This window comes from Neolamprologus brichardi, chromosome 22 (genome assembly GCF_056152115.1).
Source record: "Neolamprologus brichardi isolate AB-2024 chromosome 22, ASM5615211v1, whole genome shotgun sequence".
Taxonomy (NCBI): domain Eukaryota; kingdom Metazoa; phylum Chordata; class Actinopteri; order Cichliformes; family Cichlidae; genus Neolamprologus; species Neolamprologus brichardi.
In genome coordinates this window covers 18,805,911-18,817,500 of record NC_142124.1, presented here as the reverse complement: position 1 = coordinate 18,817,500, position 11,590 = coordinate 18,805,911, and the positions used below count along the sequence as shown (strand labels likewise).

The 11,590-nt window shown below is 43.1% G+C and overlaps 2 protein-coding genes across 2 annotated transcripts in view; both read right to left on the bottom strand.

The window, feature by feature from the left end:
* The window catches only part of wasf2 (WASP family member 2), an 11,096-nt gene extending 8,731 nt beyond the window's left edge, over positions 1-2,365 (bottom strand). Inside the window, exons 1-4 of the mRNA XM_006787734.3 lie at positions 2,243-2,365; positions 914-1,079; positions 574-708; positions 283-436 (exon numbers count right to left, since the gene is read on the bottom strand). Coding sequence (XP_006787797.1) covers positions 283-436; positions 574-708; positions 914-1,046 — 422 coding nt within the window. The 5' untranslated portion in view covers positions 1,047-1,079; positions 2,243-2,365. The remainder of the gene's footprint in view (positions 1-282; positions 437-573; positions 709-913; positions 1,080-2,242) is intronic.
* A 1,477-nt stretch (positions 2,366-3,842) lies between these two features.
* LOC102797528 (putative methyltransferase-like protein 24) lies at positions 3,843-10,469 on the bottom strand. The gene is made up of 5 exons (XM_006787735.3): positions 10,016-10,469; positions 9,041-9,139; positions 7,339-7,475; positions 6,894-7,161; positions 3,843-4,908 (listed from the first exon to the last, which is right to left on the bottom strand). Exons 1-5 carry the CDS (start codon positions 10,337-10,339, stop codon positions 4,603-4,605), a joined length of 1,134 nt encoding a protein of 377 aa, XP_006787798.1. The 5' UTR covers positions 10,340-10,469; the 3' UTR covers positions 3,843-4,602.
* Positions 10,470-11,590: the final 1,121 nt, after the last annotated feature.

Below are 11,590 nucleotides of genomic sequence, written 5' to 3'. Positions count from 1 at the left end.
ATTTTGTAAAGGCGTACTATGCGTTTTCTAGTGTAAAACTGCCATTCGTGTTAGACTGAGCCTCCTTAAATCAAACCTAATACTTCCCAGACACCTCCGAGACCCTCTTCTTGATAAGAAGCACATGTAACAGGGGTAAGCTTAAATAATGCACAGTCATTACAAGAATCTCCCATGCATGTGTGTTTCCATATGGGCACATGCGCTTGCACGTGTTCTTGTTATTCACTGCTGGAGCTGCTGCAGTGGATAAATATGAGCTTGGCCTGTGCAGCATCTTACCGGTATACGCTGAGCTGGTTGAGCGGTGGAGGAGGATCGCAGGTCGTGTAAGTGTCTTGTACAGGCATTGGCAGAGACGGCCTGGTGAAGAGCTGCTGGTCCTGGGTCAGACTGCTTTTGAAAGCCTTCTTTGCAGTGATTCCATGCAAAGAAACTGAGAGAAACAGACCGGCAATGTTTTAAACATGTATTGTGTTCATTAGATTCTCTGCAAAGGAGGTTTCAAACCAATACTCTACACTGATACCAGTATAAGTAGTAACGTTAACAGTAAAATGTGCAAGTACATACCCTCCTCTTCTTTGGGGTCCAGCTGGGTGACTTTAACCTGCAGGCGATCCACTCTTTCTCCAAGCGAGCTCACCCTGCCGGCAAATTCTCCAGCCTGAACAAACAGCTCCCCGAACACGTCCTCTGCATATTTGCCTGCACGCGTGCACACACACACAAGTTTCTCACTTGCACCAATTAAAGGATTTATCTCACGTATGCATAGCCAATGAAAATTCACATCTACATAAAAATGCATTAACCTTTTTTTAAAAACAATAAACATCCATGTAATACATATTCATCACTGCTCATTAACCATTCATACACACACTGACATCCGAGCATAACAGAAGCTTACTGAGGCTGCCGAGCTGGCGGATGATGTTGGCCAGGCTTATGTTGGTGACACATTCCAGCTCACTGCGGATGTTAGAAGGAATGGGATGGCGACAAATATGCCGCGGCTCTATATTCCTCGTCACCAGAGGCATGGTGGGGTGTGCTGGGGGTAGGGCAGCCCAACCCTGTTGGAAAAGGAGAGGTAGGTCAGGGGAGTGTATAACGTATAAATGTAATCAAATTAATATTCAATTTTACTATACTTTTGCGCCCAATGAGCACCTATTTTCATTATGACATGACTGTGAACTGGTCCTAACAATTCACAGACTAATCAAACTGAGGTTAAAACAAAAACACGTTCCTTCCATTCCTAAATAAGTCACATGAGACAGACGCCTACAAAAATACACTGACCCAGACAGAGCTAAAGCAGAAGCAAAACCATGCCTTCGCTCCACCCATCGAACATGCACCACCCACCCGGTTTAGAGTGGACAAATCTAAAATGTCCAAAATAGCAAAGAGCAGAACTAGGTGGATTTGTGATTTCCGCACTGCTTACAGCAGTGGAAACACATCACGTTATTTTAAACAGATTACAGTCAGGGCAGCCGTGTGAGCTCACGCAGTGCAGTAACTCCACAGTGTCCAGACTGAATAAGATAAGCAAACGACAGTTCCTATTAAGGGGTCAGAGATTTGCAGTGACTGCAGACTCTCCCTGCTTTCAACACAGTGCGGCCTTGATTTTGGTTTACTCTCTAAGTACACCCTGTTGTGACTGCTGTTGCCCATTGCAGCTGCCTAATTACAAGTTTTTTCCTGTTGGTGGTGAATCATGGCATAAATGTTACTGTGTGTAGAAAAGGAAAGAAAAAGAAAGCGGGAAAAATGGAGGGTCGCTACCTTCGTACCTCGGGATGTGTATATTATTACCAAGCTACCTGGAGGATTTAGTGATTAATCGTGAATGAAGGAATGCGTCCATTTCAGGCTTAGAGACTTGTTCGTCACTGACAGGTCGCCCACTCTGCCTTTGACAAAGTGTTATTAGCTAGCTTTACTGCACTTTCCCCCACAACTTTACACCGAGCACCTAACTTCCTCTGACGTGAGTAAATACGTGGTAAAAAAAAAAAAAAAGAAAAGAAAAAAAAAAACGGGTTACACTTTTTTTTGCGGCACTAACTTAACTTAAATGGATTAAATGTAACTTGGGATCTCGGCCTTGTCAGAGCAGGAAGTAACTTCTAGGCGTCTCTTATATCGAAGGAAAAGCCAAACAAACGTACATTTACGCCACTCGCTTAAACAAAACAACACACAACAAAGACATTTCACTTACCGTCAAACCCGGTAACCTTAGGCGTCTCTTTATACAGCCCTACAATTGTTATTGTCTCAAGATTTTTCTTAAGAAATGTTGTTCGGTACTGTATGCGGGACCGAGCTAAACAGATCGCCCAAGTCCCGGGGTTGCGAACTTCTGATTGGTCGAGCGGCGGAGTTCTTTGAAGCTGATTGGCTCCTGGGCCTGTCACCTGCTATAACCGAGAACAGGATGTGGAAATTGCAACGTAAAAAGCGCAACTCCACCCAAACTAGTGGCAAACATCTGTCCGCAATTTACGTAAGAGAGGGTGGAGGCAGCGACACATTCCAACGTGCGCTCAAGCGAGTTGGAACGCGTCCGAGGAATGACTGGCATTAGCTTCCATGGATAAAATGTGCTGTGGAGAAAAGCTCATACCGACAAGCAGGTTGTCCAGTAAGCCTCGGTGAGTGTTAAGTGCCTGCTTAACCTCAGCTCAGCCCGAGCAAACTGCAGAGCTTCAAGTTAGCGTGCATCCAGTGAAGACTCAATCACATAGAAGTTGGCGTCACGCCTGTGAATATGTGGTGAATACATTTGAGACAATGTGGTTATTTTAATGTTGCAATGGGCTTCATCTTGCGGTACAGTGCAACATTTGTTTTGGCATATAAAGTTAACACTGTTACACCCAACTGCTTTTGTTGTCCTTCACAGATCAAGTGTCCATACAATGTGGTTGGAGGAAATAGACTATCAAATTAATTTAATTGTTGCACGCTTGTAGACTTTTTTTTTTTTTTTTTACTTTTTTGTGCTGTTTCCCACCATCAAGTCCATGTGAATACATAGGTGGATGTGTGCTTATCTCAAATTATTAAACACAACCTTTCGAATACACTCATAAAGACATTAAAGCTTGTCATTTGTAAACAACCGCAGATTCCAAGATCATCAGTACAAACAATTATATGTGAGTACAAGTTATTGAGATGTGTCACCACTTTGCCAAGGCCTGGAAGAAGCCCCGAACTGTCACCCTCAGTGACAGGAAACTGGTTAGGATGTTCAGGAATAATCCAAGAACCACCGAGGCTCAAGCCTACTGTGATCTGGAAACTGCAGAAACACCAGTGTCACTGTCCACAGTGAAGCATCACCATGGACTGAGAAGGTGCTTACGAAGAAAGAAGCCCCTGCTCCAAAATCAACATCTTCAAGCTCAACTTAAATTTGCAACTGCCCACATGGACAAACCAAATACCTTCAGAAGAAAGATTTGATGGTTTAGATGGTCAGTGGACAAGATAACGTTTGAGCTATTTGGCCAGGAGTAAAGTTGAGGCTCTCAAACCTAAGAACACTGTACCAGCAGTCAAGGATGATGGTGGCAGCATCATGCTTCATGTGCGGTTTTGCTGCCAGTGGTACCATCAAATTCTTCAACTTCACCTCAAATCAACAGCTAAACGGTTGTAACGTAGACACAATTGGATGTCCCAACAGGAAAAATCATACCAAACACACATAACAGTTTTTGGAATGGATAAAGCTATAATAAATATAGCAAAATATGGATGAATATATAAAAAAAAATTGTGAGATAATTATTTTTAATTAAATTCAGTTTTATTTATATAGTGCAACATTGAAACAACAGTTGCCTCAAGGTGTTTATCTTCCACAGGACACAAATTATAGGTGCTCTGACACACCTGACCCATTGCATTACAACCAGTCACTAACACAGTAACCCTTATTTGGAATTTAATGTGGTGTAAATTCAGGTTTTAAACTGCAACTTGATTGTTTTCCTCTAATACATTATCACAGTATACACACCCAGTTTACGATAAAAGCTCTTCTTCGATGTAAAATTTTATTGCACGTATAAGTAATTAAGGCTTACAGTGATGTACTCAAAGAAGTTAACCTGTTGGATCAGACTCGAGTCAAAGGGTTGCATTTTGAGATTCATTGGTAAAAACAAAACAAAACACAGCTTTATGGTACAACTGTAAAATAAAGAATAGCCTGTCAGACAGCTGTTTTGCATTCAGAAATAGTTGGAACATACATACGTCCTTTGTGACACAGTACAGTCTATATGAGTTGAAAATAGTTATTATTTGGCCTGTAACTTGGTTAAAACAACAAGCCCTTCTTCTGCTCAATATTTGGATACAATAAAATGCTGTTTTAAATATAAATACAGTTTTTTCTTTCAGAGTTGGCTTTACCCTTTAGCTGCAGATTTCTTCATGTCCACTAGAGGGAGTTGTCATGTGAAGAACTGTGTATGGCTGAAATCCCAGGAAAAACAGGAAACTTAACTAGCTGCTTCCCCCTCTTTGGATAATGTGTGCGCAGCTTCATCCACCAGTGTGTGAGTCTCAGTGTCGTGTGTTTACCCAGCTGAGTGTGTAGGAGCTGTGAGCATTTGCTACTGTCTGTTTAAGGACACTGTGACCCTCTCCTGCAGAGCTGTGAACCAGCTTGAGTCCACAAGCTTGAAGACCTTGAAGAACACTGAACCAATAGCGGAGCACTTCCTCATCCCTTCCGCCCACCTCAAACCCTGCCCACTGCAGGTGCACCTTGGCAACAAGATGGTGGACATTCTGTAGAGTTCCTGCCTCGATCCAATTCTGAAAAACGCGCCACTCGCCGCTTAGCAGGTCAGCATACAGGAAGTGAACCTAAGGAGAAAAAAGAACAGAGGAAAGTACGGCTCTGGTCTAGCACCTCCCCACCCTCCCAAGCATATACATAGGAAGCCTAAGTTAGCAAAACACCAGATACAGAACAAAGCAGGCTTTTAGCAACAACAGAAAAGACACTGATTAAGTCAGGAACAGAATTTTGTGTCAGCATGCAAAAGCACTGTAAAAAAAACATATATTAGATTTGCATATCAGCTGATCTGAATTGGGATGGTACTGAAATCAGCTCAGCTTTACTAAGAACAATTCCCAGTACCGTCTATATGTTTAATGGTAGTTTATTAGGATATATTCATGCTATGAGGGTGGCTGTGGCTCAGCAGATAGAACAGGTCTTCTGCCAATCCCTGCATCCCCTAGTCTGCATGTCAAACTGAACCCAGAGTTTCGCCCAATGCATCCGTTGGAGTGTGAACGTATATGTGAATGGGTGACCAGGCTTGTAATGAGAAAGTGTTCTGAATGTTCAAAGTGTCAGTTCATTTACCATTTTACTGCTTTCCATAGTGGACCTGCTGCTTTGTAATCATACAATCATATACAGTCAAATATTGATTATTAGAATTATTAGCTGCAGTTCTTGGAGAAATCGATTGCAGCTCACTTGCAACTGTTGAAAATACATCCTTACGAGCTAAAAAGTCACAAAATAGAACAATACTTAAAATGTTGAGTCTGTTGCCCTCCCCCTTTAGCATGCAGCAGAAATTAGTACTAGGAATTTTAGCCCACTCTTCTTTGAAGAATAGTTTTAATTCAGTCACATTGGAGGGGTTTGTAGTTCTTAAGATGCTGTTCTGGGTTCTTTTGTGACCTCCTGGATGAGTCGGTGATGCCATCTAGGGGTAATTTTGGTAGACTGGCCAATCCTAGGAAGGTTCACCACTGCTCCAAGTTTTCTCCATTTGTGAATAATGACTCTCATCATGGTTCACTGGAGACCCAAAACTTTAGAAATGGCTTTGATATGCGTCAATGACTTTGTTTCTCAGTTGCTTCCTTAGATTGTGAAGTGAACATGTCATGTTCACTTCACTTTGTTAGACAGGCTGTATTTAAGTGATTTCTTGATTCAACGGGTCTGACAGTAATCAGAACTGAGTGTGACGAGTAAAATTGAACTCAACTTTCACAAAAAATCTGGTTAATCACAGTAGATTTAATTAACAGCACTGTCGGTCATAAATGTTGGAACAACTGAGCCACACAGGTTTAAAAGCTGGCAATGGCAGCCACTTGTGTAGTCTACGTCATGGGCTCTGCATACTTGAACCAAATTTGGATCAAACTGGAGGCAATCAGACACTGAAGCAGTCAGAATTGATTTGCTTGTCCAATCAGGGGGAAACAATACATGAAACCTCTAATTAAACACATGAGCAGTGTCCTGAGTTGTCCAAACATCTTGTGCACCACGTTTGGTTATTTTTGGATCAAATCTGAATAACAGAAAGTCAAAAGTGTTAACAAATGCAACAAATGTGCACAGTCTGTATCAATCTCCTCTGCGTCATCCACTGAATCCAGACAGCTGTGTTCGAATTTTCCTTGTCCATCAAACAGCGAGAAAGTTTAGCCCCCCCCCCCCAAATTTAAACCACTCATTTGATCATTTCTCCACCTATGGTGGCGCTATTGCTTACATGAAGCTATTGTATATTTTAACTCCATGCTATGGCACTAAGTAGTTATAGATGAACGTATTGGGCTACTTGCTATTCTGTCACCATGCATATAATCAAACTCCAGGTATGCAGTTCCCTCTTGTGGCTGCAGGAAGCAATTGGGTGATTCATTCACTTAAACTGTTGCCATGGTAGCCAGAGATGGCGCAGAGCCCTGTTGCTATGGGAACATCTGAGTAAAAGAGCTTTTGGGGTATGTTGGGGTGAAAAGACTCTAAGGTATGTTTGTTTGGCACTGTTTCTCTACATTTCAGTGTGTGTGCATGCGTGCCTTACTGTGTGATGTCCCAGAGCTGCCATGATGTCTGCCAGTGTCTGAGAAACACCACCCGGGTTTCCTCTCCTCTTGTGCGTGCGCTTCTTTGGAGCTCGCCACTCAAGCCACATCTTGTGCTGGCTGACCACGCCTCCATTGCCATGGTTACTAGCCAAACTGTTTCCAAGGTGACCACCAGATGCATTAGAGTTGCTGGGATCAAAACAGTGTATTTCACATCCCAGCCCCGACACAGTCTTCAGAAAGTCTGCATCTCCCCCATCCATGCTAGAGAGACAAAGACAGACATAAAAAGACAGGAAGGAAGGTAGGAGAGCGCAAAGGCCGTTTGAACATTATTGCATGCATGATTAAATATGCATTGCATTGTTTATTCCAACTGAACCGGTGATAAGAATGCATAGCAGCACGTGCATTGACATAAGGCTCAGACAAGTGGCACACCTGAAGGAATATGCGACACACGTTTTGTGTGTAGCTGGAAGGAGCCAGTCCTCAGCACACAGCAGCCAATGGGCTGGCGCTGCAGGGCTCTGTGCAGGCTGAGCCCGCCCTGGAGATAAAACCTTGGAGCAGTTCATCTGGGGACAGACAAGAGGAAAGAGTCACATAAGACGGGCTGGATGGAGGTCTGGAAACAGCGCGACACAGAATTAGCATTCAAATGAGAAGACGGGAAGCTAAGGAAGGAGAAGTTGTTCAGAAAAGTGGCCAGAATTGTGTAATTTGTGAGAACATTGCAGAGTCATGGCTTGAAATATCTTTGAATAAAACAGAATTGTTTAACGATAAACTCATAATTTGATAGCGGCTGTTTAAAAAGGCCACACGTGAGATGCTTTAATTTGTTGCACTGAATAATTAACGGGGACTGTTTCTGCTTTTTTCTTGTTTTCTGTCACATATGCTGCTCCTACTTTGTGCTCACATTAAGCACGGTGAAAGTTTCAAGTCATGCAGTCAGGGAAAGTTTAAGGTTTCAAAATGCTCTGTTGTAATGTCACCGACTGGCTATCCTTATACGGTCATCTCAAACACTGATGCCCCACCCATCTGCAATTCAAAACACTTTGTGAGGGGCAGCCAATCACAAGAAAGCTGGCTCTAAGTGAGACACAGAAGGTGAACTAACATGCTTCCCTGAGGTCTAGTATGAAAGAAATAAGAATTCATTTAAGTCTGAGAATAAAAACATGGAGCAATATCAAGCCGCTTTAAATAATACCAAACTAAATCAACACACTAGGAGCAGTTTTTTAAATTCTTACATATATAACTTTCCTTCCCACTTCTCCAGCACTTGGTGTTGCGTAAGTTTTTACTCTTGCTTGGGAGTTTCCTGTCTGGAACAAAAAGTCCTTACTGGCTCCAGATATGGTAGATTTCTGCTGGCAGCATATTGACAGTGCCTGACTGATCATATTACTGCTATGTTAACCCCCCACACTCGACTGCAGTCAAAGAAGTGTAGTAGTTAAAAAAAGTGAAGTTGCTTTTTTTTATTGATTTCTGTTAAGGCTTGGCGAGGTCTAACTCCTGGCTACAAAAATGTGAAGCCCCCACTGAGCTGGAGTGCAGCCTTTAGGGAGTTCGTTATTTATTGGACCAGTGGTTTCCAACCTAAGGGCTGGGACCTCTCCAAGGGGTCAGAAGATAAATCTCGGGGGGGAGGGGGTCCATGAGACCAGATTTATAAACGGACAGGAAAGATGAAGAAAACCGTCTGCAAATAAAAACCTGATTTTTCTTCCGTGACTTTCCTCGTGAAATATAGCAGACACTTTTTAAAGGGTCACAAGCCAAAAGTTTGTGCATTCGACATTCGATGTGTATTACTGCACATACAAGTCCTTTATAACTTCAAGTTGTATTCATCCTGTTATTTCTCATTGCTTATCTGTAATCTTGTGAAATGTGTGTTATGCTGTAGGCTTACTATAGTCTCATTGTTCTACAGTCCCATAAACGGTTAAAAAATTACCAGACTTCAGGTTGCGTTACATAAAGTAAATGATGTTAGGGAGTTTTGAAATCACTCTCAAACATTTCAAACCCTCTGATTATTTTTGCTCTGTCAGTTTCGGATAACTTTGTGAAGGAAACATTTTTCACTGCAGCATTTTGGATGGTGCTCTGCGCAGCCTACCTGTGGCCTTGTGATATATGAGATGATTCGATTGAGCTCTGCTGTGAAGGATGGCTCGCCTGCTGCCCACAGCTGCACTTCCAATGCTCTGGGTCCCACCTGGGAACATGCATGACGTGTATATTTATATATACTCCAGCGCAAGGAATACCAACACATCCAAGAGAATTCTGAATGTGGTTAAATAATGTATAGGAACGGCAGTAAAGTGTGCGAGCGCCCAGGTAGGAGTGCAGAGAAGCCAGGTCACAGGTACTGACCTCCATCCTGCTGGTATTTGCCTAAGGCGGTGTAACATACAAACACACGTTTGCACACACAACCCCACCATCAATCTCCACCCCACCTAACTCAGAATGAACCTTTTGGTCACCATGGCAACCTCTGTGGGGAGTGTGTGTGTGTGTGTGTGTGTGTGGGGGGGGGGGGGGGGTAGGTGATGATTCACTAGAATGAGTCAGAGTTTAGCCTTGGGCAGATAAAGAGACAGTGAGAGAAGAGCAGAGTGAAAGCGAGAGGGCGAGAGGAGTGAGAGGTGAAGAGGGGACAGATGCACCTACACACAAACACAGATGGAGGCTGTAGCACTCTGCAGCTGAAGGGCAAAGACAGAAAGACGGGAACAGCTGTCATCTCTCTCTGATGTGGGGTCAGCGCTGAGCTGTGCCCCCTGCCCTCACCTGTCCCATCATGCCTGTAATCATGCAGGGAGTCGTGCACAAACTGGCCCAGCATAATAAATGAACTGGATGAGGACACCACAGCAGCAGGAGCAGGGTGGCAGTCCTGTTGAATCCCAGTGATCCCAGTATCTGTCTCCCACTTAGTTCATTTTTTAAATTATTTATAAACTTCATTCATAAATTTAATATATTGAAAGTTAAAATTAAAAATCCAAGTCATCCCAAAACATTTACACGTGTACTATAATAAAACATTCCACGCATAAACTTATTTCCGTACTTCTTTACGAACCTGGCGCGAGTGCATCTCGTTCTCGTCCTCGTACGCTCGTTCCCCCTCCCCCCTCCTCTGCCCGTCGTCCACCTCTGCCTCCTCCTCAGCCACACCGGGCGTCCCCCGATGCCGTGAGCTCCGCTTCGGTTCAATGCTGATAACGGAAAAGGCGACCCCTCCGTCCCGCTCCTCTAACCCCATCCACACCCGCGCGACTCCAGGTAAAAGTGACCCGACGACGAGAAGCTGGAGCGCGAGGAGAAACGGTGGGATTAAGAGTAGTAGTACTCCCGAGCGGAGGGAGACACCGCAGCGGCCCCTCCACGGCGCACAGGTCCGCATACCTCCACTTCCGCGACGGCTCCGGCGATCATCTCCGGCGCTGTGCCCTGTGATTTAACTTTTTTTTTTTTTTTTTTTTACCCTTTTTTTCGGTTTTCCTGGAGGGCAGAGGAAAGTCCCAGCTGAGAACTCCCCTCCTCCACTTTCCTCCGCGACCTCCTCCTTCTCGTTATCCCCAGGGAAAAGTTGCTGATGACGAAGCGCATTCCTCGGTCAGCGGTGGCCTTATTGACACAGTGACCCCCGCTTTATTTAACCTATAACTAACTAGGTTATAATTAACAGGCATGTAGGATTAAAGAAAAACACCATTTCGTTTTTATATTGGGCAAACAGGCCATCTCTACCGTAAAAATAAATGCTTTATTTATCAAAAAGATGACCAACTACTGATATTCTTCCACCACACTAGTGTGAGTCATATAAATGTATTATTAGGGTATTAAAAAATATTGAATGTGAATAAATAAAACTCCAGGCTGTCATATTTAAGATGCACAGTCACTGCCTGTGCTCTGTACTTTTATTGAAGTTTGGAAAGTTTATACTAGAACTCTAAATGCTCATTTTGCTCCACATTAATGTCCTAGGCTACTTGGCATCAGAAATCTTCATATTCTATACATCTATTTATCACAAACCATACTTATTGGTGTGTTAACCCAGTTTTAAGTAATTTTAGGTTCTTGTATGCTGGAGTATAAATACAAAATGAATGGCATCTGAGTAAAATGATGCAATTATATAAATGTGTTTCCATGATATAGTTTAGGAGGTTTTCATTAATAAACCCCTAAACCCCACAAATATGCTAGATAATACAAATGGATGGCTTCTAGTGTTACCTCTCCTTAACTTGAGAAATTATTGTACTGATAATGACAGATTATTGTTATTAGATTTGCTTCTGATGTGGGATGAAATTGGCTGCGATTTTCCCTAAATTAAACACACACAAAAACGAAGCAGTTGCATGTAAATGAAATTGCAGTGTTTTATAGAAATGCCACACAAAAGAAAAGTCTGAAAGAGAGCTGTCGCTCTGCACCATCCCCCTCTCGGTCTGTCATGTAATGTTGTTGACAGTTCGTGCACCCATCCACCATACAGTGGAATGTCACAGCAAACACATTTCCTCCGGCCATGTCTGAATCTATTTAGTCAGTCTGTTGACAAACTGTACACAATATGCAGCCAGTAAACTTAGCCCATCTGCTTTCTTTCTCTCTAATTCTCTGTCTGGCATGCACA